The sequence below is a fragment of the Ceratotherium simum genome, chromosome 25 (assembly GCF_057802395.1).
Source record: "Ceratotherium simum simum isolate JZ-2026a chromosome 25, ASM5780239v1, whole genome shotgun sequence".
Classification (NCBI taxonomy): domain Eukaryota; kingdom Metazoa; phylum Chordata; class Mammalia; order Perissodactyla; family Rhinocerotidae; genus Ceratotherium; species Ceratotherium simum.
The window spans coordinates 35740790-35767732 of record NC_141924.1 but is presented as its reverse complement, the minus strand read 5'-3'; the positions used below and the strand labels follow the sequence as shown (position 1 = coordinate 35767732).

General features: G+C 35.5%; 1 protein-coding gene across 1 annotated transcript in view; it reads left to right on the top strand.

Annotated features, from left to right (window-relative positions):
* The first annotated feature begins 448 nt into the window (after window positions 1-448).
* LRRIQ1 (leucine rich repeats and IQ motif containing 1) overlaps window positions 449-26943 on the top strand; it is a 208314-nt gene continuing 181819 nt past the window's right edge. The window contains exons 1-8 of the mRNA XM_014788515.2: window positions 449-480; window positions 4509-4653; window positions 6068-6179; window positions 8739-8830; window positions 10038-10155; window positions 10721-10944; window positions 12716-12790; window positions 16463-18127. Of these exons, the coding sequence (XP_014644001.2) occupies window positions 4510-4653; window positions 6068-6179; window positions 8739-8830; window positions 10038-10155; window positions 10721-10944; window positions 12716-12790; window positions 16463-18127 (2430 nt within the window). The 5' untranslated portion in view covers window positions 449-480; window position 4509. The remainder of the gene's footprint in view (window positions 481-4508; window positions 4654-6067; window positions 6180-8738; window positions 8831-10037; window positions 10156-10720; window positions 10945-12715; window positions 12791-16462; window positions 18128-26943) is intronic.

The window sequence follows — 26943 nt, the reverse complement described above, 5'->3', positions numbered from 1 at the left end:
CTGTTGTCATGGCAGGCAAACAGTTTATTGGCTTCTCTCTCATAATTCCAGGCCCCAAAAGCACTATTCAGGATTAATGTTTTGCGGAATGAACAATTAATACCTGAGCGACTGAACATTCACTAGATTCAAGCATAAATAGAGAGAGCTCAAAACAATTTAAAGGTCAGTCTACTTTACTTGAGTAATTGTAACAAAATTTCATTTTTTATTAAATGCTTTTCAAAATTATTTAAATATTAAAAGGTACCTGGAAAGAATGCTAAGCTCCTCATCCAGCTCTTGAGATGTCGAGTTTCTTCCAATTTCGAACGGAGATAGTTTGTCCTACTGGGGCACCTGTAAGGAGAGGCCGGTCCATCTTCCTTGGGATTGGCTGTTGCCGTGGCTACGCTTTGTTTGGAGGCTCTGGGAGCTGTCTTCCAACCCAGCCGAGGGATTTAGCTGCTGGTGGGTGAGCCGGGACCCCTCAAGGTCGAGGTTCGTGTTGCGGGAGGCGAAGCAAGGCTGTGGGAGCGCAGGCGGAGCCGGGACCGTTTCCCCGGAGGCCAGGCTTTCGGGCAAACGGGGGGCCCGAGGGGGCGGCTGCGCGAGTCTGCGGAGCTCGAGGCTCCCTTCAGTTTTGGAGATTTTTGGTAGCTCACTCAAAAATTGAAGATCCACCTCCCTGCCGACCTAGGGAGGCTTCGCTGGTTTCTCTGCCCACCCCCGACACTTCCCTCCCTCCCTTCCTTTTTCTTTCTTTTTTTCGTATATAATTTATGGTTACCTTTAAAAGTAGATTTCCCTCTCTTTACAGTGGTAAAGGGTGGAATTCCTTAAGATTTTCCACTTTGGGCAGCTTTAGCCCACTCCGAGTGATTTATTGTCAACTTGAAGTAGTTTACTGTAGCCCGTTTACAGTGGGGTCCATCTAGGGCTGCACTGTCCTGTCCGGTAACCCCCAGCTACAGGTGGCTATTGAAATGCAGCTGGTCCGAATTGAAATGGGCTGTGTGTAAAATACACATCAGATTTTGAGGAATTAGTATGCACAACAAGAATGTAAATTTTTACTTTGATCTTAAAAATGAGTATTTTTTAAATATTGATTACATGTTGAAATATTTTGGCTATATTAGGTTAAATAAAATATATTATTAAAATAATGTCACCTGTTTCTCTTTACTTTTTGAAAAGCTGCTACTAGAAAATTTAAAATTACATATGTGCTGTGTAATTAGGGCGGATCTAAAGAGCAAGTAGGTGAGCAGAGAGGGGCATATGATGGAAATGACTCTTACCTTTACCTTATTCTCCTGCCTTTCTTTCTACATAAAGTTCTGTGTACCTGTGCATTCTGCTTTATAGCTACATTTAAAAAAATCAAATTTTCCAATAAAGCTTTTGAATTGCACTTTTACGTTTGAATACAGGATAGCATTTTGCGCTGGTTCTGCTGTTTTGTTTTGCTTTGTTTTCCTTTGTGGGAGGGAGGTTGTGGGTAAAGTTGAATATTTTTAAACTAGCTTTTAAAATAATAAAAGTAGTACATATTCATGATAAAAAAAAAATCACTCAACACAAATGTATGAAATGAAGATTAAAAGTTCCCCAATTTCTTCCAGAAAGTTTCTGTGTCTAAAAAAGTGTGTGTGTGTGTGTAGTTACACAAAAGAAATGTTGCTCTGCATATTCTTCTACCATTTGCCTTTTTTTCAAGTGTTCCTTCTTGGCTACCTCTCCACAGGAGTACAGTAAGTGTACGCATTTTTTAAAGGACTTGTATAGTGTTCCATTCTATGGATGCATCATATTTATTTGTTTCTTAGTGAGTACTTAGGATATTTTTAATTAAATTTTTGTTGAGGTAATTGTAGATTCACAATCAGTATTAAGAAATAATGCAGAAATGCCCCTTGCACACTCTGTTCACTGTCTCCCAATGGTAATATTTTGTAAACTATAATATAATATCACACCCAGGATATTGACATTGATACAATCTATTGATCTTATTCAGATTTCCTCAGTTTTACTTGTATTCATTTGTGTGTGTATTATATTATATATAATTTTTATCATCTGAGTATGGCTCACTTATGCACTACCACAATCAAGATACGGAATAGTTCCAACACTACAAGAATCTCTTGTGATGCCCTTTTATCACCATAACCACCTTCCTGCAACCCCATCCACTGCCAACTCCTGGCAATCACTAATCTGTCCTCCATTTATAAAATTTCGTCATTTCAAAAATGTTATATACATGGAATCATATAGTATGTTCCCTTTTGGTTTGGGCTTTTTACTCAGCATACTTCCTTGGAGACACATGGAGATTCATCGGTGTTGTGGCATGTATCAATAGTTCCTTCCTTTTATCACTGAGTATTATTCCATGGTATGGATGTACTAGAGTTGGTTTAACCATTCACCTGCTGAGGGACATTTTGGTTGTTTCTAGTTTGGGACTATTATGAATATAACTGTTGTGAATTGAATATGTTTGGTGTGAACATAAGTTTTCATTTCTCTGGGATAAATGCCCAAGAGTGTAGGAAATATGTGGAGATCAATTCAATTAAATCATTTATGTGTGAAAGAAAGATATGTGATATTTATAACTAGAGGAAAGGCAGGCACAGGCATTGTTTTTTTGGATGGGAATGAACTGATTGTGTTTATGGGGAGAGGGGGCCAGTAGAATAAAATGCATGGCTAGGCAGTAGACAGAAGGAATAGCAGATAGGGCACGGTTCAGTAGGTGAGAAGTTGTCAGAGGTTGTCAGAGCATCAGTAGAGGATCACACTTAGTTAGGAAGAGAGGCTCTCTCCTGGTAAGATGAATAAGAAGAGATTTTAGGAAAATAGAGGTGTTTCATTTTTTCGTTAATTAGACTATAAAATCTATGAAAACAGGTTACTTGTCTTATTTAATCAATGTATTTTTAGCATCGAGCACTGCTGTGAATTCACCTGGTAGGCTCCTAAAAAGTTGATTTTGAGATGAATAAGTAAAGGAAGGAAAAGAAAGAGGAAGGGAGGGAAGGAGGGAAGGAGAGAAGAATAAATGAAGGAAGGAGGGAGGAAGAAGGTGGGAGGGAGGGAAGGAAGGAAGGAAAGGGGGGAGGGAGGGAGGAAGGAAGGATAGGATGAAAGGAGTGGGGAGAGGAAGGAAGAGCCAAGAAGAAGACAGCAGTGGAAAGGCCAGGAACTTAAGGAAAGAATGAAAGTTTGGCAGTCTGGAAAATAAAATAATAGCTGACTAGTAAAGCATTTTTCGAGCATTTTCCCCCAAGACCTACAGTAAAACAAACACATAACAAGAAAATACTACATTGCACCTAATGCACACATGGGTACACATATATATATGTGTATATATATATTTATAAACATATATATGTATACACTTATAATTGAAACAAAAGTTTTTTTCAACAATTTTTGTCTTTAGTATATATGGTATATTATAATTTCCTTTCTGGCCTGTCCTAACTTTTTCTCTCTTAGCCTATCATTAAAACTTGATGATCAAGAGCTACTGAAATTGCTTTCTTGATCCACTAATGGGTTATCATCTGTGATTTGAAGACTGTTGGACGAGGGGATGTTCAGAAGGATCGCTGGGCCAATGAAGAGCTTGACTGAGTTTGGAGACCATTTGCTAGTGGGAAGAGCACTGGCTTTGGAATTAGAATCCTGCCCCAGTTACTTATTAGCATAATGCCCGTAGGCAGTTAAGTAACTTCTTCATACCTTGGTTTTCTCATCTGTACAATAACTATAACGACCTTTAACTTGTTAACTTACTCTGAAGATTATCAATCACACAAGTGTCTTCTAGAGCCTGGCTTGTCACAGATACACAATACATGGAAGCTACTGATGGTGGTTAATGATGATGATGGTTATATGAAGATATACTGTAGTGTACTGCTTAACCCATATCTATTATAAGCATCAAAGATTTAAATGAAATAAATATTGATCTTATAAGCCATATATTATCCGTTATTACAACATGTTACTGTTGATAAAAACTTGTGGCTATCTCTGGTAAAAGTAACAACTCTGAGTTTATGAGTAGAAACTAGCCATGTGTTTCTCCATATATAGACTCAGGTTGTTCTCTTCTGGATATATTAATTTCTGAATATTCAAGCTGTTCAAAGGTATTTTGCCATTAATTATTCCCATGAGGATGAGTTCTACTGTGAAGTTTTTTGGTTCAGGAAGGTAAGCCAGTTTATTCAATGTAACTTTTCCCTTAGAAAATTAAAAGAATATTGTTAGAGTTGGTCATTTTGTCATCAAAAATTAAAGAAATAATGAATGAGAGAGAAAACAAGGTTCTGTAATATATGGTACAACCCTAATAAGGTGTGATAAAAGTTTGTTAAACTAAAACGTGTCTACGTAGAACCTATTGGATTGGTATGACACATTAAGGAACCCATGGCTTTTACTGGCATATTAGCCTCTTCAATTTTCTTTAAATGGTTCTGTGTTTTATTTTGAAGGATGATGGAAGACAACGATGATGATGATGAAAAGCTCAAAGAAGAAATAGAAGCTGAGCTGGAGAAAATCAGCATTTCTTCCTTGGATAAAGATGATGTTGACAGTGATTCAGAATCAGAAATCCAGAGTGATGATAGTGATACAGTAAGTGTTAAATGTTGGACTTTTGAGCCTTTTAATTGGAGTAAGCTTTTCAGGAGAAGTATTACTTTTCTCAGTGTGTTTTGTATACTTATCTCATTTTTCACCTTAGGATCACCTTTAAACAATGTATATTGATAGATATTTAAATATAAAAAGTATATTGCAGATATAAATCACCTATAATTCCACATGTATATATGTGCATTTTTTGCAAAATTGGGATTATACTATGCATGTAATTATGTGTATATATTATAGTTATAGACATATTAATATATATAGAGAGAGAGACATATATATATATACACACACATAGTCGTGGACCTCATAACAACATTTCAGTCAATGACAGACCGCATATAGGATGGTGATCCCATAAGATTAGTCCCATATAGCCTAGGTGTGGCGTAGGCTATACCATCTAGGTTTGTGTAAGGATACTCTATCATGTTCACACAAAGATAAAATCGTCAAACGCTGCATTTCTTAGAATGTATCCCCATCATTAAGTGACGCATGACTGTATACATATTTGTATCCTGCTTTATTTACTTACTCATGAGCATTCTAATGTGATTAGAAATACATGAAAAGCAAGGTTTATGTAAAATCTTTAGACCTATAGAAATAGTTACTTTTTTGAAATCAAGCATCTTTTCATTTGTGTATTTTCCCCAATGTTTATATGCTTAGAAAATTTATTCATGGATTCATTCTTTACGTCAAAATCCTTAATCCAATGGGAATTTATTTTCAAGTATGTTATAAAATGTAGATCTAATTTGAAATTTTCTTGCACATCTTTAGCTAATATTCCCAGTGTGACTTGTTGAATAGTTCACCTCCTCTCAATTGATTTGTCATATCTTGTGTATATATGTAGTTGATATACATATAATCTATTGAAGACTATTTTTTCTGTTATTCTGTTAATTTTTACCATATTGCAGTTTTGTATTTTTAAATATCAAATGAATAAAATTCCTTTAGTTGTTTTGTTGTTTCAAAATCTTCTCAACTATACTTTTTCCAAAAAAACTCTTTTCAAGTTTCAAAAAATAATTACACTTTGATTTTTAATTAGTATTATAATAACCTACATATTACTTTTGGAAAATTAATATTTTTACATTGTTATGTCTTTTTCACACAGCAAATTTTAGACAAAAAATTCTGAAATTCTTCAGTTGATTATGAAATCCAACAGGATCATGGATATAATTCATAACCACCTGAAAACAAAAAGCAAATTTTAACCAAATATATTTTTTTGAACTGTGCTATTTATATGGAGCCCTTTTACCTCATTTATACATTTTACTCAAATTTTTGGTATATCAAAATAAGTATCAAATTTTTGATACATAGTTTTACTAAATAATTTTACAGTTTCTTTCATTATTCAAATTTTAAGGATGTGGATGAATTGCCTGAGTCGGTTCTTCACTGTATTGACGTCATAAAGAAGAAGAGTAAAACTGTGGAAGAGCTCATTCTTCAGGACTTGGAAGACACTGATGTTTTAAGTAAGTAAAGTTTTCATCTGCTTGGCGGATAAGTTTTCTGTAAGTATGAATAATTTATAATTTAGAAAATTAAACTGCTTGAAGTTCTCATCTCTTGTTATATACCTGTATGTACATTTATGCCTTGAGGTAGCAAGAGTCTACTACAAGACTGTTGCAGTAGTATGGTTAGAGATGAGAGCGATTTGAGTAGAAATGATGAAAAATGGTCATATTCTAGAAACAATTTTTAAGCTAGAAAGAACCAAAATGACTTATTGATGGATTGGTATGAAGGGAAGAGAGGAAATTGGCTCCAAGATTTTTTGTCCTGAGAACCTGTATGAATGGATATGTAAAGACTTACTATATGTAGATGCTTCAAATTGTGGCAGTGATTATCTATAGTTGAGTTATAGGAGATTTTTAATGGTTTGTTTATATTTACTAAGGTTTATACAATGAAAATGTATTATAAATATATTGACAATTATATAGCCTAATTATGAAAAAAATCAAAGCGAACAATTGTAGAAAATTAGTTACATGAAAGGTTATATAACTACAATTATAGCAGTGGTTTAGAAAATTGAGGGAAGATACCATGTACAGCTCTAATCAAATAGGTTTGATAGTCTCAATGAATAGAATAATTTTCTAAGAAAATTCAAATTATCAAAATTGTTTGAAAAAGAAGATTAAATTAATAATCTAGCAAGATGGTAGAAAGAAATCCCTATCTTTTCAAATGTCATTAGAAACTTGGAATAATTTTGCAATTGAATTTTTATAATCCATTAAGGAACAAAAAAATTTGAAGATTATATAGCAATTCGTTTATAAAAAGCTGCATATTTCAAATATAAAACTGTCCAAGCATAACACACACAAAAGAAACTAGAGGCTAATTTCATTTATGAATATAGATGTATTGCTTAGGGCTTTCAGTTGTAAACGGAAGGTGTTTTGGCTACTTTAAGCAGTAAGATTTTGGGGGGTATTTGTGTGTTTGTTTTTATGGGTAGAGTAGTTGTTCTAGTTATTTACTGCTGCAGAACAAACTTAGTGGTTTAAAACAATAATTTGCTCTTATCTTTACAGTTCTGTGGCTTGACTGGCCTTAGCTAGGCAGTTCTCGCTTGGATTTCTTATGCATTCGTAGTCAGGTGTTGATTAAGACCACAGTCATCTGAAGTCTTTACTGGACTGGAATTCCAAGATGGCTGACTCAAATGGCTGGCAGTTGATGTTAGTTGTTGGCAGGGAGTTCGGTTAGGGCTGTCAATTGGAGGCATCTGCATGTGGTCTCTCCCTATGGCTTGTGTGGCACCTGGATTCTGAGAAGGAGTGTCCCATGAACAAAATACTGAGAGACTAAGGTGAAACATTATAAGATTTCTTATGACCTATGCTGAGAAGTCATGCAACACCATTTCCACCACGTGTTGATGGTTACACAGGGTCAGCCCAGGTTCTGTGTGGGAGGGAACTACACAGGGTGTACATACCAGGAAATGTGGGAGAGACATCTTTGGAGATTAGCTACTGCAATAAATAACAGAATTGTTAATAGAACTGAAAAAATAGACTCTAGGGTGAACATCCAACATGTAGAAAATATACACACACATACATTGTAGAACCGGGCTGCCCTAGGAGCTGCTGTCTGATATAATTAAGAAATTCAGAGACATTAATCCTCTACTAGACACTCCTATCTCCAACCCAAAGATCACTTTATCATAGTCGGGGCCAGAAAAATGAAAATATCACTCCCTGCCTCTCTTCACACATAATATTTTTATGAAAATAAAGACTGACACAAATGGATCAATTGGCAGAACTTAAATCACCCTTAGAGACCTAGCTTCAAAGGAATCTGGAGAATGTTGTTTTTTGCTTTTCAGCCTCTCACATAGAAAAGTATGCCAGAAAGGCTATGAATAGGTGTTAAAGAAGAAAATCTATGCTATCTGACAAACTAAGTGTGAATAGTCAGTTAACTGGCAGAATGGTCATCTGTAAAAAATAATTTATTATTAGGGAACGTTATCATGATAGAACACAACCGAATAAGGAAAAGAAACATAACAACATCTGCATAGATGATAAAAAGACAATAAAATTCAACAAAAACTCATAAAATCAGGAATGAAAGTTCACTTCATTCACGTTAGTAATTATAATCTTTTAAACTAATACCTTTATTAATATGTTTTCAATATTTTGTACAAGATTATATTGCTAGTTTGTGGCAGGTAGAATTGAACCTTTGTTGATTTCTGATCAAGGTGGCATGGCAGTGTCAAACACAGCATTATTCTGTGTACACAGAAAATAAACTTCAGTCTATAATATGAAAGGTGATAAAGAGTTAAATTGCTTTAAAAATTTACTTTTATTTTTAGAATAAAGATTACAGATTTCCTTTATTCCTCATTACTTTTTGTTGTTTTGAGTTACTTATCAAGAATACACTATAATAGAATTTGAGATTAAAGGATGATGGAAGGTTTAGAATGTTAACATGTTGTACCCTACTCTAATATTTAAAGCTATAATATATTTTTATTTCTCTAGGCTATAGTTATGGAGCAGTTTCTAATAATCATACACATTTAAGGATAGAATTATCAACTGAATATAAAGAAAATCCAGAACAATTAATGAAGGTATGTATTTAACATTTGACTGATAGTACTCAATATTACAGTTAGAAATTTACCTTTTCCTCTTACATAGCATGGTAGTTCACTGACTTAAAAATTAAAAATTTAATTATTTTTAAGCAAATCATTTTTGGTTTTATGTTTTCCTCTGGCATATAATATAAAACGAGTCAAATTTTAATCTTTAAAAATATTAGAAATAGTGACTTGAACCATCAGTACTTGGGAATTTAATGTGCATGTAGATAAAACAGAACTATATTGCATGGTATTTTTTCTCTAAAAACTCTGAGGAAAACAATGAATATACTTTAGTGTTTATTACCTTGCTTAGGAATGTAGTGTGTTCCAGCAGCGACTTTAAATACTCTATGGAAACTTTAAATGTAGGACACCTTAAATTAGTTTTAAAAAACAATAAAATAAAAACATCCCTAAAAAAATAAGAGTAAAGGAGAGCGTAGCATTCTTGATTAAAACCCCAGAAATGTATTTAAGAGAAAGTTTCTTCTACAGTTCAGCGTCTTGGACTCATTTTTCCTTCTCATCTTACCTAACTCTCTCTAATTTTACCCGACTCTCTTCCTGCTCCCTAAGATGTTTAACATCATTTGGAAAGTACTTCTATGTATGCCTTTCATTTTCTTTTTTGGTAAGATTCAAACTTGAAATATTAATTTTGAATTATCATAATGCTACTTCATTGGAATAGATATCCTGTATCTTTCCAACTAGAGTATGGTGGAAGTGTAATTATTGAAAAGTATTAATCAAAATTATGACTTGTGCATAATTCAGGTTAAAGTAGAGAATAGTTCTGTTTTTTAAACATATTGAATATATTAGCAATTAGTATATGTGAGTAATCATTACAGGTAAGAAAGACGTAAATGTATTATGAGGAAAACAAATATTAGTAGAAACATTTTGAAATGATTATCAAGTAGTTTGAATATTGTGGATAAATATTAGAGAGTGATTCAAATTCTGAGAAACATAAGGAGGGTAAAATACAGTCATCTTGTATGGGAAAAACATTTTTATTCACCGTAAAGAAAATAATTATAAATATACTATAGAATTATATTTGAGAGAGATTTGAAGTAAAGTTTTATATATGTGTTTATAAGTACTTAATATATTATCAAAATGATAGCTTTACTCTCTATTTTGGTTTTCTTTAATCACTGGTACTCTTTTAACCTCTTAGATGTTGTCAGAAATAGAAAAAGAAGAATTTCTGAGGAGTGAAACCCATCGTGGCAGTCGTGATTCTGTTCTAGAGCCTGGTGCTCATGAATTGCCTGTGGATGAGCATGTTTTGCCAGGTGGACTAAACTGCTCAATGATATTTTTGATAATTTTTATGTGATTGACCATAGTTATATGAAAAAGATTTAGACAATTTTCTTTTGACATTTAGAAAAATACAATCACGATATTTGAAAATTATTATGCCTTTACTGTACTTATTTACATATTCTCATAGTTTTCTTTATGCTTCCTAGATTAACTTGGTTTAAATATGTTTAAAATTTTTCCACATATATAGCTGACTGCAATAGATATACCTAGCCTTGAATTGAAGTATCCCTTAACTACACACATGTGCACATACACATACATTATATTTTTATATGAAGTTTTATGGACTAGTTTAAGGCAAGTTATGTGATTTCGTTATTGACTGAAATGGAATTTCCATGTATATGACTGCAATGGAATTTTCATGTATTTTAAAAATGTATTTTCTTTTTGCATATTATCACTTTTACTTTGGTAATATGTTGACATTATTTCTTCATTTTGAAATTACTTTTATACTTTACATTGGATCATTTTTGACAGGTTTGATTTTAAGAATAATAATATTACTTCTCTTCATGAGTACAGATGATGCTGATATAAATTTTGGATACTGTGAAGTGGAAGAAAGATGTAGGCAGTCTTTTGAGGCTTGGCAAGACAAACAGAAAGAACTAGAAGACCAAGAGAAAGAAACTCTCAAAGCTCAGAGGGATAGAGAAGAAAAGCAATTTCAAGAAGAAGAAGAGAAGAGACATTGCTGGATGAAACAATTTGAAGTTGAAAAGAAGAAATTAGAGAATATTCAGAAGGCAAGGGTTTTTTATTTTTGTTTTTGTTTTTCATACATTTTTTGAATCAGTAGCTACTTCTGAAGAGTATTGGTGTTTTAGATTATGGTGTGGATTGAGCTGTGGGTTTCAATTACTCCTGATAATTGAAGCAATTGACTATGGATTAACCGTATTTAATACGGACTCCTTGATTAGTTTTTATTGAAATTCATTGAAATTTCAGGTACTGCTTTGGATCTTGGGGGCCTCTAGAGTCTATGAAGTTTCAAAAATTGTCCTATACAGGCTGACATTTACAACATAAACTTGCTTTTTTATACCCTTCTTATCATAGAAAGAGGCAACAGAATTTTCTTGATCATTCAACGTCCTTGCTATATGGTCTGATATATAGCAATTATGTAAAACTTATTTGGTTGAAGTGGTTCAACCATATAGGTGACGATCTGTGCCTCACCCCCATAACTGAGCTAATGTCCTCCTCTGTTATTCTTTATTCTTATAAGCCCCACTATCATCATAGTCTAAGCTAGAGAGATGAGGACCATTTTTTATTCTTCCCTCTCTTTTATTATCCTCTTCCTTGTAATAGTTGTATTACCCATCTTCTCATCTATCTATCTATCTAGTGCTACTCCATGGTTCAGGGTGTCCTAATGTCTAGCTTGAAATATTTATTATACTGTCTAGTTGAACTCCCTAGCGTTGGTCTTATATTCCACAAACTCATCCACTATAGTGCTGTCAGAAGGATTTTTTTTTTAGAAAAGTTAGTTCCTTGCTGAAATCCCATGAAAAGGTCCCACAGCTCATAAAAGATAATGTCCAAAGAACTTTTCCCACTTCCTTTATATCCAGTCAGTTGCCAATTTTGGCAATTTCATGTTTACATTGTCTTTTCATCTCTTCTCACTCCTGCCACCCTATCTACAGAAGGTTCTCGATGATTCTCACATGGACTTCTCTAATATTACCTCACTGATCTTCTTAGTGTCTCCTTGACTCTTTCTCTAACTCTATCTAATGTAACCTTATAATTTTCCTGAGATGGAACTGTAATCACCTTCCTAGAAAAACATTTAATAAATGCCTAAAATGTCTGTTTAACTTCTTAAAACCCTAGTCATTTCAAATACAGTCTTCTGCATGAAACCTTTCATGATCCTCTAATTATAGCACCTATTCCAACATTAATCCTTTATAGTTCTTCTCTTGTGATAAACTTATTCAGCTAAATTTGAGGTAATGTGTGAACTTACGATAGCATTCCCATATCAAAGGTAAAGTTTTTGAGGAAAGAGATTATATTTTACTGATGTTTGTTTATTCTGCAGCGCCTTAACAAAATAGGTGCTAATAAAGAGTTATTAAAAAAAAAACGTTACCCACTGAACTGATTTATTATGTGAATTAAATGGAATGGTGTGGTGAGAAAAAAATTGTAATGCAAAACCCATCTTACAAACATTATTATTTGTAATTTTTGCATTGTTCAACAGTATTTATAGCCAATGCATTTTATTATGTGAATAAACATTCTCAAATAAATAAAACAACTTTCCTAGGTTGGAAACATCTTTATGTGCCCAAAATGGGAACACTAGGTGTCATTTACATGACACTTTACGTTGAGATTAAAGTTGTTCTCCCAGAACTAATAACTGAGGACCAGTGGGTGCATTGTTATCTTTAACCATTGCGTACAAATATATATTGTGAGAATCATATATAATGAACACAATATTCTTTGATATTTGAATATAATATTTCAATATTATCATATATTCAGCAAGAACAGGACAAGATGAATGACGAACTCCATAAGGAAGAGAAAATGTGGAAAGAGAAATTTAAACAGCATGAGGTATGTATTTGTTGTTTTTAATCAGTGCAATGATTATTCATTTGAAATAAATTACTATGCTTGAAACATAGTAATTTTAAAATTACTATAGCATTTTAAAATAACATTGCCTAGCTGGTATAGGATTTAATTTACTAAAGCTTTAAAAAATTCATTAATCATGAGAAACTCTCCTTGAAATAGAATGTCCTGAAAATGAAAATATACTGGTTCAGTGAGTGAACATGTCTATATAAAATTGTAATTCTGAAATTTCTTTTAAGGTTTGAGTAAACATACTATGATGAACATTTCATTATGATTGAGGATTGTTATGAAAGGTTACTGCATTTCTTGAACACAACTAATGAAATGTTTTAAATAACCCCTTTGAATTTAAGATGAGGACATGTTTATTAAGTTTTAACACATTTACTCCACAGTTTTTATATAAAATCATTTTAAGTAATTACAAATATAAAGTAAATAAAATTTCCCATAATCCTGTTATCCAAATAAACATATTACCATTCTTTGTATTTCCTCAAGTCTTTTCTTGATTTGTATAAACACACTCTTGAAAACATTGGTTTATACTGTCCATCTTTAAATTAAAAAGTTGGTTAGGCATGTGAAGAGACAGGTTCATGTGAATGATAAGAAAAAAAAAAGACAATAGTAGCTCACCTGCAGGTAATCAAGATGTTGGAATTAGGATAGCCATTAGAATACCTATCACTATCATGCAGTAGCAAAATGATTAAACAGATAGGTGATATAAAAAGAATATTAGAATCTATAATAAAGTATCAAGTGTAAAACTAGAGTGAAAAGTTCAGTATATAAAATTACAAACTCAGTGGATAAGTTTGACAGTAGATTTGACACAGCAGGTGAAAACATTAGTGAAACTGAAGAGAAGTGAATAGAATATATCCAAATTAAAGTACAGAGAGGACAAAAAATGGGAAAAGCAGAAAAGAGCACAAGAAGTGTGTGATACATAGTAAAAAGATAAAAAATGTCTATATTAGTAATTTTGGAAGGAAAGGAGAGAGAGAATGGAGCGGAAACAATGGGTGAAGAGATTATAGTTGAAATGGTTTCAATTGTTTTTGAAAAATCAATCTGTACATTCAAAGATGATTAAAGATCCCTAAGCAGAAACAATACAAAGAAAATCACACCTAGGAATTTAATAGTATAACTACTGAAATTCAAGAGAAGGGGGGAAAAAAGATCTTAAAGGCAGCCATAGAAAAAAGGCATGTTATCTAAAAAGGAGCAACAGTAAACTAACAGCTGACTTTTTAAATGAAATGGTGAAAAGAAGAAGACAGTAAAACAAAAAATTTAAGTGCTAAGTGTTAATGGTTTCTTTGATCATCAGTGATCTTTGAATCCTGAGTCTTCCTCTGCTTTCTGGACTCAATTTTCATTTCCTGGAGTATATACCTAAATACTTGTCAAAAAACATTTTTGGATGGCAAATTTTCTCAATCTTTGCACATTTGAGATTTTTTTATTTTGCTTTTAAAACTGAATGATTAGTTTCATTGGGTATAGAATTCAAATTTATTGCCATTTAGTTTTAACAATTTAAAGATATAACTCAGGGCCAGCCCAGTGGCATAGCAGTTAAGTTTGTGAGCTCCACTTCAGTGGCCCTGGGTTCGTTGGTTCAGATCCTGGGCATGGACCTACTCACCACTCATCAAACCGTGCTGAGGTGGTGTCCCACGTAGAGCAACTAGAAGGATGCGCACCTATGACATACAACTATCTGCTAGGGCTTTGGGGAGAAAAAATGAAAAAAGGAGGAAGATTGGCAACAGATGTTAGCTCAGGGCCAATCTTCCTCAATAAATAAATAAATAAAGATATAACTCCATTGCATATTTATTTATTTTTGCCTATGCTACCTATGATTGCAAATTTGATACTCATTTATTACATTCTTTTGCAGCTTTAAGATTTTTCACTTTTTACATTCATCCACACACATTGACTAGTTTTCTATTGTGTGCCAGGCATTTCTCTAAGTGCTCAAGATAACGGCAGTGAATAAAACAGCAAATACCCCCTGCCTTCAGGGAGCTTACATTCCTTAGAGTTCTGAAATATTGCTAGTGTCTGTATGAGTTATCCTTGTTTGTATGTGTGTGTATATTAAGTTAACTCAAATTTTTATCTTATGGCCTTTTTTTTGGTTTAAAAAACATTTCACTATTATTTTCTTCCCTTCAATTTTTCTGAGTTCTTTATCTGGAACTCCTACTAGTTATCTTGGAATTTCTGTGTTGATCCTCTTTACACCTGAATGCCTCTGTCATATATTTCATGTCTTTGTTATTTTGTATATTGTTTTGGGAAAACACCTAATTTTGAAGTTTTTCTTTAGGCAATCGTCTGTTCAGCGTTCTATTGAAGTTTTTTGTTTGAGTGATTCATATTTTTTTATTTGAACACTTAACGTTTCATTTTTATTTGAGGTTATTCTTATTTAAACATGTTTTTTCTTAAAAATTTTCTTCATTTAAATTTTTATTTAATGTAATAACCCTCTTCTCTCAGAAATTGGTTCTTCCTTCTGCTTATTGACATATTTTCATTGCCTCACATTCTTTGTGTTAGTTTTCCTCAAATATTTGCTGAATTTTGTTGATCTGTTTACTTTTGTTTTAGGACTCTAGTGACGATGATATTTTCTCACTTAACTCCAAATTATCTCATTTAATGCAATATGTGCTTATCTCTTAATAGTTGAGAAAGGATAAGATGTGTGACTAGGCTAGTTCTTCATATTACTTATACATGCATTCTACCTCATCTTCCTGGCATTATAAGTCTTGCCAAATCATTCCCTGCTTCTTCAGTCTCCCTGCTAGCTCTGGGAGTCTTCTGTATCAGAACTCCCATCTCAGAAAGTTTGAAATCCTTTTCTCCTACACAAATTTTGGCCTGTGGTTTCTTTTGCTTTTTCTCTGTGTCATTCTGGTTTTATATACTTTCTATCTTCAAGGAATTCCTCAATTTATATCTGGGTGGCTTAGTATAGCCATAATATTAGAGTATCAACTTACTAACTTGACAGAATCTCCTAAATATTTAAAGTATTAATACCCTTTGAAATAAATGACTTTAGTTCCTCTTAGTTGTTAGGGCCATCAAGTCGATTCCAACTCCTGGTGACCCTGTATACGGCAAAGCAGAACCCTGCCCGGTCTTTTTTCACCATCCTCTCACCTTCCAGCACTATATAGTCAATGCTCTGCTGCTGTTCATAGGGTTTTCATGGCCAATTTCTTTGGAAGTGGGTGGCCAGGTCCTTCTTCCTAGTCTGTCTAGTCTGGAAGCTCCGCTGAAACCTGTCCACCCTGGGTGACCCTGCTGGTATTTGAAATACCAGTGCCATAGCTTTGAGCATCACAGCAACACACTGCTGCCACAGTATGACAGACAACAAACGGATGGTGTGGTTCGCTGACCAGGAATCCAGCTGCACAGCGATGAAAGCGCTGAATTTTAACCACTAGACCACCAAGGTTGGCTTAGTTCCTCTAAGTACATTTTATAGTAACTTCATTATGACTTCAGTTTTAGTATTTATTTTCAATCTATATTTTAGATGATATTTTAATAGCATCTCACATTTAGTTTGTGATGACTACTATTTATCTTACTTTATTTTAGGAGTTTATTAGAAACTTGCATTTACAAATGGAAGAAGAAAGAACAAGATTTAAAGACCTGCAGGAAAAAGAAAAAATGCGTTTGTTAAAACTGCAGCATAATGCAGCTATAAAAATTCAAGCTAAATATAAAGCATTTGTGGCCTACCAAAAATATGGCCCAATCATAAAAGAACAAATAGAAAGTAAGAAAAGGAAAGCACAAGAGTGGAAAGAAAAGGAAGCAAAAATAAGACAGATAGAAGAAGAAAAACGAAAAAGATTAGAGGAAGAACAGAGGATAGAAGAAGAGATAAAAAAGCAGAAGCAAGAAGAAAGGAAAAGGAGAGAAGAAGAATATGAAGAAAAAAAGAACCTCCTGAGAAGAGAAAAAGAGCAACTGTTAAACAAGGAAAAATTAAGATTAAAAGAAGATGCAAGAAAACAGCTAGTAATAAGTAGAGCGTTACAGAAGGGAGACTATAATGCCAAACATTTGACTGTCGAAGAGACGTCAAAGAATAAGGATGATGTAGCCAAAAAGCGAGGGGATGAAAAGTCAAAGAAGTTGGAAGAAGTTCCCCTTTGGCTAGTTGAAGAATCGAGTAAGAGAAAAGATGTATATAGACAGCTTGTATTGAAAGAATCAATACAAGTGCAATTCAAAGAATCTGTATCAAACCAAATATTCAAAGAATCTGTATCAAACCAAGAAATTTGGGCAGAATTTAAAATGAAAGAAAAAAATGAAAACCTAGGAAAACAACAATGTTCAGAAAAATTGGTCAAGCAAGAAAGAAAATATGAAAATATATACAAAAAAACTGAATTAGAAAATCCAGATCTAAAAGAAAATGTGAAAGAACAGTTTCAGCTGCAAGAATTAAAGTCTCAAACACAGAAAGAGGAAACCATGAAACCTGCCGTTAATGACAATATGAGACAAGAAACCCAAATGACAATATTAGGACAAAATCAAGAAATTAATGAGGTGAAAAACAATGAAGCACAGAAAATAATTAAAGATAATCAACAGAATAATATACAAAAAGTAGAAAAAGAAGAGATATCAGAACAGAATGGAACATTGTATAAAGAGAATGATATTTCAGTGATGTCAATGAAACAAAAAGTACTACCACTAAAATTAGAAAATTCTGAGGATACAGAGGAAAATGTAATACTACAAGAAAAGGACACTGATTTAAAATCTAAAGAAACAGAGGAGAACCCAAACGGCAACACTCTGAATAGTGACATGGTTTTTAACACCAGTGATGCCACGATTAATGTAGAAGGCAAAATAAACAAGCAAAATTATATTTTAGGTAGACAGGTTCTTTGCGAAGACCTGGGTGGCTGTAATGCAAAAAACTCCTTTGTTTTTAAAGAGGTAAACTCTCTGAACTCTCAGATCAAAGAAATTCCAGAAGAATATCTTGAAAATAGAGCTAAGTGTGGAAGTATAGTGACCTGCTCCGTACCAGAGCCGACACTTCTATCTTCTATTGAAGAAAAGAGGCTAGCTTGGATAAAATCATTTAAACCTTGGTTTGAAATTTTCAAGCAAAGTCAACAAAAGAAAATTGTTAAGAGAAAGAGACTTGTAAAATGCCCAGTCAACATGATGACCCCTTTGAATACACTGGAAATTCTTCGGTGTGGCCCTTGGAATACTTTACAGCAGGTATTTTAAAATTTTATAATACTTTTTCATATTTAAAGCAATTGGTTCTGTAAAGTGTAACTTTTAAAATCTTAGTAGAAGGCATATTCTGTATCCAAGAATTCTGTCTCATTAAGAATTGCTAACGAAGAATTCGTAAGAATTGCTAACTTCTCAATGAAGTTGCTAATGAAATATTGCCCCTATTTGAGAGGGGGTGTATTTAAAAGATCTCCTCAATTAAAATTATTCAGGGCATCTTCTCCCCCAGTGAAGCACTATAAAAAGCTTTCATTTATATCTTGAAGCCTGTGTTCAAGGGCCCTATAGCCAGTATTAAGCTTCTGAGAGGAGACATCAGGGAATGTAGGGTTGAGTTAGAGTAGGAAGCTTCTCACTTGATATTCAGTAAGGGGTTTGCGTTAGCCTTAGGCCACAACACCACCTAGTGGTTCCATTCGGGATGAAGTGGATTTCCCAGTACTTGACGGGTGCTGTGAAAGAAGGGCTTACAGCAATAGAAGACTCTAGAATTTCTATATAGAAGCATGATTATTTAGCCATCTGCTATGTAAACATGTTGCATATGTGCCTGAAATTTAAAAGAGTTCTCACCAAATACTACTAACTTTCTATGTTAACGGAGTCCATAGTTTCAATCAAAATTAAGACAGAAACTAACAAATGTGTCGAAAAACAGGAAAGAATAGTGCAATAGTGCAATTCAATAGTGCAATTCAAATAGTGCAATCCTAGAAAGGACTTATGATTAAAATACATATATTTAGCTAGGGCCTGAAACACAAATGTGTCCAATAAAGTTTATTTAATTTCTTGACACTGACAGGTGCCTAGGAAAGGAAACATTCATATTAATATATATTCACTATTTTGTTCATTCACTCAGCAAATATTCATCTATGCCATATGATCGATCAATATTTATTGTTGGACCAAAGGGACAGAAACAAAACCCAGTCTTTGCTCTTATAGAGGTTACTGTGGCGGCCCGGCGTTCACCGGTTCAGATCCTGGGCGCGCACCGATGCGCCACTTGTCAGGCCACGCTGTGGCGGCGTCCCGTATCAAGTGGAGGAGGATGGGCACAGATGTTAGCCCAGGGCCAATCTTCCTCAGCAAAAAAAGAGGAGGACTGGCAAATGTTAGCACAGGGCTGATCTCCTCACACAAAAAAAGTAAATAAACAATAAATAAATAAATAGAAATAAACTGGAAGATCAATACTGTTTTGTAGGTTTGTTGAGTGTATATGAATAATATATATGAAGAATCTGGTCCAGGGCCCCTAATACATATAATAGTCATTGTCAAACGTGGTCTCAAGTATCTGAAGAGAAAGGCAAATGGATGTTTGAGGGATGCTCAATAGCCTGTTTCATCAAAGAACTTATGAAGCTGAAAATGCTGTACCATCCACTATATGCAGTAATATACCAAGAGCAATACAGACTATTGACAACTAAGATGTTTTTATTTTTCCTAGTTTTAGTGTTTTAACTAATTCATTTTTCTTTTACTTTTGGTATTTTGCTACTAATGGTAACTTGCTTTAAATAACAACCACAAAAAAGGCTACTAAACTTAAGGATTTTTGATATGGCTTTATAACATGGCATGAATGATAACATTTTAGGTGCTGATTGACTTTTATGTCAGAATGTCTCACTTCCCTTATACAAGGCAAATTGTAATAAACTGGTGTTGTGACGGTACATGACTGACTTTTTTTAAATTAATTTTTATTGAGGTAACATTGCTTTATAACATTGTTACCACACAAAATTGGGGTTACCTTGCCTGATGCACATTTAAAAAAGCCAATTATTATGGCATCAGCTTCTGGGGAAAGAAATGTAGCTTTCTTTTGTGAGACTGGTCTGCAAGGAGACGGGACATGTGCCCTCAGATCTGTCTCTTCAATTCAGGATATGGGGATGAAATTTAAGAGGTTAGGGAAAACAGGCTGGCATGTGGAAATGCTGGCAGGACAGGTTTTGATTGGTCGGCTTTAAGCATTTACAGTAAGGTTCTAAACATTTATGGTGCGGTTTTAAACATTTATGGTAAGGTAGGGAAGGAATTTTAACACCAGATCTTCCTGGATGACAGATCCCTCGCTTCTGATAAGAGTGTGACTTTTAAGTTCTGGTCATGTCCTGGTCCTTTGGTCCTGTGGGGAGGAGAATCTTTGGTTCTGCGGTCATTTCAGGTCAAGATTTCTTCTTCTGCACATGCTCTGGCTACATGGCTTTGCAAATTTTCTGAAAGACAATTCTTAATCACTGTGTTGATAAGAGATGGGGTCTGTTTGAACTGGCTGTAGTGGGCTTGTGGTTACAAATTCCCCCTTTTTGTTGTTCATTCCTCAATCTTGAGAGAGTAGGGTGGTGACTGCTCTAGCTGCTTCCTGCTGGTAAGGGGCATAGGCCTAATAAAGACTTGAGGAATGACCAGCTTTTAATTGTAACTACTCATGAGTTCTGGAGCATTGTTCCCAGAGGGATTGATATTCTTAGGTCTCTGGGAATAGATTTGACAAGAGAATTGAGAATCACTAGCCTGAACAGAAGGTGTAACAAGACCATCACCAGAGGACCTGTTTGTAAGTATAGCCTTGCCCCATTGGGAAGAAATAATTATTTATAAAGAGATGCTGATGGGAGAGGGAAGGCAACATCCCTAGCTTGGCTTTGGGACACTGTAAATCTTTAAAACAGATGTACAGTGGATGCCCAACAGGCCACATAAGGCCTTTTTGGAAAAACAAGATTAGGCCAAATTAATTTTAAACCAAATGGCTTCCTCATATATTCTAATATATCCTATTGCTTTCCATTTACTCATCATTTTCCCCCCTTTTGATTGATAATCTTTCGATAAAAAGCATTGATGATCAAAATATTGTCCCTAGGCGCCAAAGTGTTTGCTGCCTATCCATCAAGTCCCTTGGTTCTAGGCCTGAATCTCATTCATATGCCTAGTTATCTACATTGGGGGGAAATAATGGGCTAGCATGGAGATAGATCTATATATATACACACATACACAGAGGAAGCTTTTCATATGTTTTTTCCAATTAATTTTAGATTGTTGCACATTGTACATGTGCTTTTATGACTTTTTATGCTCAGATTCTTTACAATTATAGAAAATACTAGTTTTAAAATGAGTTCTTAAGCTTTATCAGAAATAGTCTTTATCATAAAAGGAAATTCCTCCAGAGTTATAAAATTGATTGCCCATTTCAAGTTGTTGAGCCATCATTACTTTAGCTTGCATACCAGTCTTACAACACTGAGTAAAGAAAAGAGTAATCAGTTTGAATACTATGACTAATACAAGAATTCCAAGGAGTAATGGATATGAGTATGGCAACACCTGCTTTCTTTTGTTTGCCATTAGCTTGGAGTATTGTCTTCCATCCTTTCACTCTGAGCCTGTGCTTGTCTTTAGAGCTGAGATGTGTTTCCTGGAGGCAGCATATTGTTGGGTCTTGCTTTTTAATCCACCCTGCCACTCTGTATCTTTTGATTGGAGAGTTCAATCCATTTACATTTAGGGTAATTATTGATATATGAGGGCTTAATGTTGCTGTTTTGTCACTTATTTTCCAGTTCTTTTGCATTTCCTTTGTTTCTTGTCCCATTTGTTTCGGACTGCCAATTCAGTTTGGTTGTTCTGTCTTATGACTCTTCTAGTTTTCTCTTTGTTTATCATATGTGATTTTGTTTTGATTATTTGCTTAGTGGTTACCTTGAGGTTTGTATCAAAAATCTTGTGTATGAGATAGTCCATTATCTGATGGCCTCCTATTTCCTTCTACTAAGCCAATTCAATCACTTTCCTCTTCCCCTTCTAAGTCGTTCTTGTTATACCTTATTCTATCTTGTGTTGTTGGTGTGTGTTTACAGTGATGAGGTTAAGTTTATTTTTGGTGAATTCCTTCCTTTGATCTTTGATTTTGGTATTTAAGTGGTTGCTAACCTATTCCAGTAAAGATCTTCTATTTTTCTGAGTTTGTCTACCTATTTTACTCCTTGCTCCAAGCTTTGTATTCCCTTTCTCTTCTTTTTTTCAGGCCTGAAGGCCTTCTTGAGTATTTCTTGCAGTGGGGGTCTCGTGGCCATGAACTCCCTTAGCTTTTGTTTATCTGGGAAAGTTACTATTTCTCCATCATATTTGAAGGATATTTTTGCTGGATAGAGTATTCTTGGCTGAAAGTTTTTGTCTTTCAGTATTTTGAATATATCATTCCAGTTTCTCCTAGCCTGTAAAGTTTGTTGAGAAATCCACTGAGAGCCTGATGGGAGTTCCTTTGTACGTTATTTTTTGTTTTTGTCTAGCTGCCCTTAATATTGTTTCTTTGTCATTGACTTTGGCCAGCCTTACCACTACATGTTGTGGAGTGGGCCTTTGCCTGTTGACATATTTAGGTGATCTGTTGGCTTCCTGCTCCTTGGTATTTCCTGCTCCTTCCCCAGATTTGGGAAGTTCTCAGCTATTATTTCCTTGAATAGGCTCTCTGTTCCTCTTTCCCTTTCTTCTCCCTCAGGAATACCTATAATTCTTATGTTACATTTCCTAATAGAGTCAGATATTTCTCAGAGACTTTCTTCATTTCTTTTTAGTCTTAGTTCTCTCTCCTCTTCCATCTGGAGCATATCTGTATTCCTATCCTCTATAATGCTAATTCTTTCCTCCATATTGTCAGCTCTGTTTTTAAAGATTCCAGATTCTCCTTTATCTCCTCAATTGTGTTCTTCATCTCCATCAGCACTGATTGGTTTTTCTTTATGATTTCAATCTCTTTTGTGAAGAAACTCCTAATCTCATTGAATTGTTTGTGTTGTCTCGTATTTCGTTGAGTCTTTTTATGATAGCTATTTTGAAATCTCTGTTGTTTAGGTTATGGATTTCTGTGTCTTCAAGGTTGGTTTCTGGGTGCTTGTCATTTTCCTTCTGGTCTGGTGATTTCATGTACCTTTGCATTGTGGTTCCTGTATTGGCTTTGTTTTTCCTCATCCTGGAAATATCTGGTTGCAATTTCCACCCGCCGCCACTGTGTGGGGATAAAGGGCTGTGTAATCTGAGCCCCCTGTGCTCTGCCCCAGCTATTCGCTGTGATCTGCCTGTCACTTGGTCTGGTCTGGTCAGCTGCACTGCAGGGTCCAGCTTTCCAGGAGGGGTGGGGCTCTCTCTTTTGCCCGCTGGGTCCCTGGCGTGGGGGGGTTCTCGCTCACCCCTCATTATCCACTCTCCTGGGGTGTTCAGATATTGATGGTACCCCGTAGCAGTTCTCAGTCCTCTGTGTGGGAGTTTCCCACTGGCTGAGAGAGCCCAAAGAGCTAAGTTTTCTCTGCAGAGGGCCGCCCCTCCCCCTTCTCTGGGAGCCGTGCAGACCGGGATCACTGATCTGATGGGGAGGGAGAGGAGTTCTCCTTACCTCTCCCCACTTCCTCTGGGGGCCCAGCACGTTCCACTCTCACATGTGCAGCAGTGTGGATCTTTCCAATCTTGCTTTTCGCTGTCTAGGATTCCATTATTGGCCTGTGACTGTTTCCTTTGTTGTATCTTATCGGGAGAAGAGTTTATGGGAAAGCTCACTCTGCCATGATGCTGACGTCACTCCCAAGAAGTAATAGAAATAGGAATTGTAATCCAGGTCGCAAAAAGGAACAAATACCTGAGGGAAGCCAACCAAATAAATTAAGACGGGGTGTAGGAACACTCAAGGCATTCACTTGCTTTCTCATGTACTTTAACAGGGATGACACATTGGAAGATTCATGAGGTGTAAAGACACAGCATTCAGTTTGAATAATTGCACGTGTATGCACCTTGGGATGCTGTTAGATTACCTAAGCCCATTCTGTTTTGAAGGACAGCCTTCCTCATTAAAGACACTACAGTATTTAACAAGGCTATTCCTGCTTGGCTATTGTTAAGGGCTTTTTCAGTAAATTTAGTCGGAGCTCCTATTTGTGATATGACATCTTCTAGCCCCAAGGAAGGAACAAATATAGCCACTAGGTGGTCACTGAACAAGCCCGTCTGGCCTTAAGGAGAGGAAGATTGGCAATGGATGTTAGCTCAGGGTGAATCCTTCCTTGCATCCAAGGGAAACCCAGGGTGCAGTGTCCTAGCCATCTGAGGGGTAGCCAAGGTCAGAAGTTTGTTCCACATAACCACTGAGTTCCATTAGGAGCCATCCAGTAAATGCTTGGCTGTCAAGCCCAGTCTTTTCCAAACCAATCACTTTCTTTAAGTATGATAGTATTTTGACATGACTTGGGGGATATCCCTCCCATATTTTGAGGGTAAATCAGTAGATTTTGTTTGGAACAATTTCCTTCTTCCCAATATAAAAGTGCCGGTGCATATAAAGATCCATGATTAGGAGTGAGCCAAACATATCCATCCCAAATTTGTGTAAAACCTCTCATAGTTCTCACAGTAATATCTATCTTCTTTTGTTTATTTGCAAGTTGTTGGGATAATTGTATGGTCCAAGTAAGAGAGAAAGAGTAGTCGTCCCCTGTATCATTAACAGTATGAGCTATTGGCCTCATTTCAGGATCATAATTAGTAATATTGGACATACTATGAACACTGGAGCTAGATCTTTCCATCATAAGAAATTGCTTTAAAGCTTTCCAGTCTGTACTGGTAAGGAAAAAACCCACCAAGGTAACCCAGATGTACTAGAAAGGGGAAGTTGGCCACATATCCAACAATTGGACTGATTTTTGTGTGTAGCAAAGGAATGTGCTGATCATAAAACAACATTGCCCTCAGAGGCCCTTTCAGATGTGGATTGGAAAAACAAAGATTGTATCAGGAAAATCTTAAATGGCATTTTTGTGATTAATCAAAAGAGTTTTGTAATCTGGTTCTAATATATCTTATAGAATTGGCGGGGAGTAAGATATTGGGGTAGGTAAAAAGGCAATCTAGAAATTAATTATTGTAGCAATTATGTAGGGTTTAAATGTTACTGGAATTTAAATGAGGAAATATAAGGTTAGGAATACAGACCTGGTCTAGAGTCTTGGGACAGCTGTCTACAACAGATACTTTCTTCTTCTCACCCTGGTTTGGAGATATTTGTATTGGTCAGTTGAAATTGGGTGTCAGTTGAATTTGGATGTCAGAAAGGGAGTTGAAACCCGCTCAGCCTGGTACCTGGAGTTCCAAGAGTTTCCTCAGTTTTTGTTGCTTTTTCTGAAAAGTAACTTGAGATCAGTTAGAGGGTCACAGGAATACCCTTGGGTTAGAACTGCAAGCCGTAGGACTCCATGGCCACCCATTGTTTGAATGATTCGATCCTTCCATTTCCTGTTGTCCATGAAGAGCATTACCTGTTTGAGAATTATAAAGGGGACGAGGGGGTTCCTGACTGGAAATGAGTACTATTTTTACTTGTGAGTGGTGTATCCAAGGTTTAACTCCTTTTCATTTTACTGAAGAATGTGTAACCAGAAGGACTTCATAGGGTTCATTCCATTTAGGTTGCAGTCAGTCCTCAGGATGTTGACTTTTCCAAGTCTTGAGGAGGACTCAATCCTCTAGGCTTATGTGATACAGGGGAACGTCTGTAGGAAAGATTAATCAGCTAGAAGCATATTTACGTATAACAGATAAAGTAACACCTAGAGACTGTACACATTTTATAGCATCCAATTCTTTTACAATATGGCCGTTTTCTTTTTTTTTTAATTTTTATTTATTTATTTTTTCCCCCAAAGCCCCAGTAGATAGTTGTATGTCATAGCTGCACATCCTTCTAGTTGCTGTATGTAGGACGTCGCCTCAGCATGGCCGGAGAAGCGGTGCGTTGGTGTGCGCCCGGGATCCTAAGCTGGGCCGCCAGCAGCGGAGCGCACGCACTTAACCGCTAAGCCACGGGGCCGGCCCAACAATATGGCCATTTTCAAGATTGCAATAATACTTAGTTTTAAGGAGGGGTCTCCCATATAACATTTCATAAGGGCTCAATTGAAACCTACTTCTAGGGGCTATTCTTACCCTAGGCAGGGCAACTGGCAAGACTTTATCCCATGTTAAGTTGCTTTCCTGATGTATTTTGGCAGTTGTTTTCTTTAAAGTATGATTCATCTTTTCAGTCTTTCCTGTAGACTGAGGTCTCCGTGAAGCATGTAACTTGCATTGTATTCCGAGGGCTCCAGACATCTCTTGTGTTACTTTGGCTATGAAAACTCCTTCATTGTTGCTTTGAATTAAAATAGGCAGCCCAAAACGAGGGATAATTTCCTTTAGTAAGGCCTTTGTTACTTTGGGAGCCTTTTCTGTCCTACATGGAAAGGCTTCTACCCATCCTGTGAAGGTGTCCACAAATACCAGCAAATATCTATAATTTCCCATGGCTCTTGGTGTCATGGTAAAGTCTATTTCCCAATCATCTCCTGGTTCTGTCCCTTGGGTTTGCACCCCTTTGATTATTGGAGGTGGCCTGGCTTGGGGATTGTTTCTGGCACAAATCAAGCAATTTTGTACTACTTTTTGCATAGTCCTTTGCATTTGTGGACCAATAATAAGCTTTTGTAGCCAATGATAGGTTGAGTCTCTCCCATGATGGGTTCCTTGATGTAGATGAGTAATGATTTTTTCCATTAAGTGTTCAGGTATAAGCATTAGTCCCTTTTCATTATAAATCCAGCTTGTTTATTTGTTTGGTACTGATTACCATCTAGGCCTCGAGAGTCAGTATGAAATCCCCATTCATCTGCCCTGTTTAAATCCATTTCTGAATACTGAGGCTTAAACAGGGACAGATCCACACTCAGGATGAGTGCTAG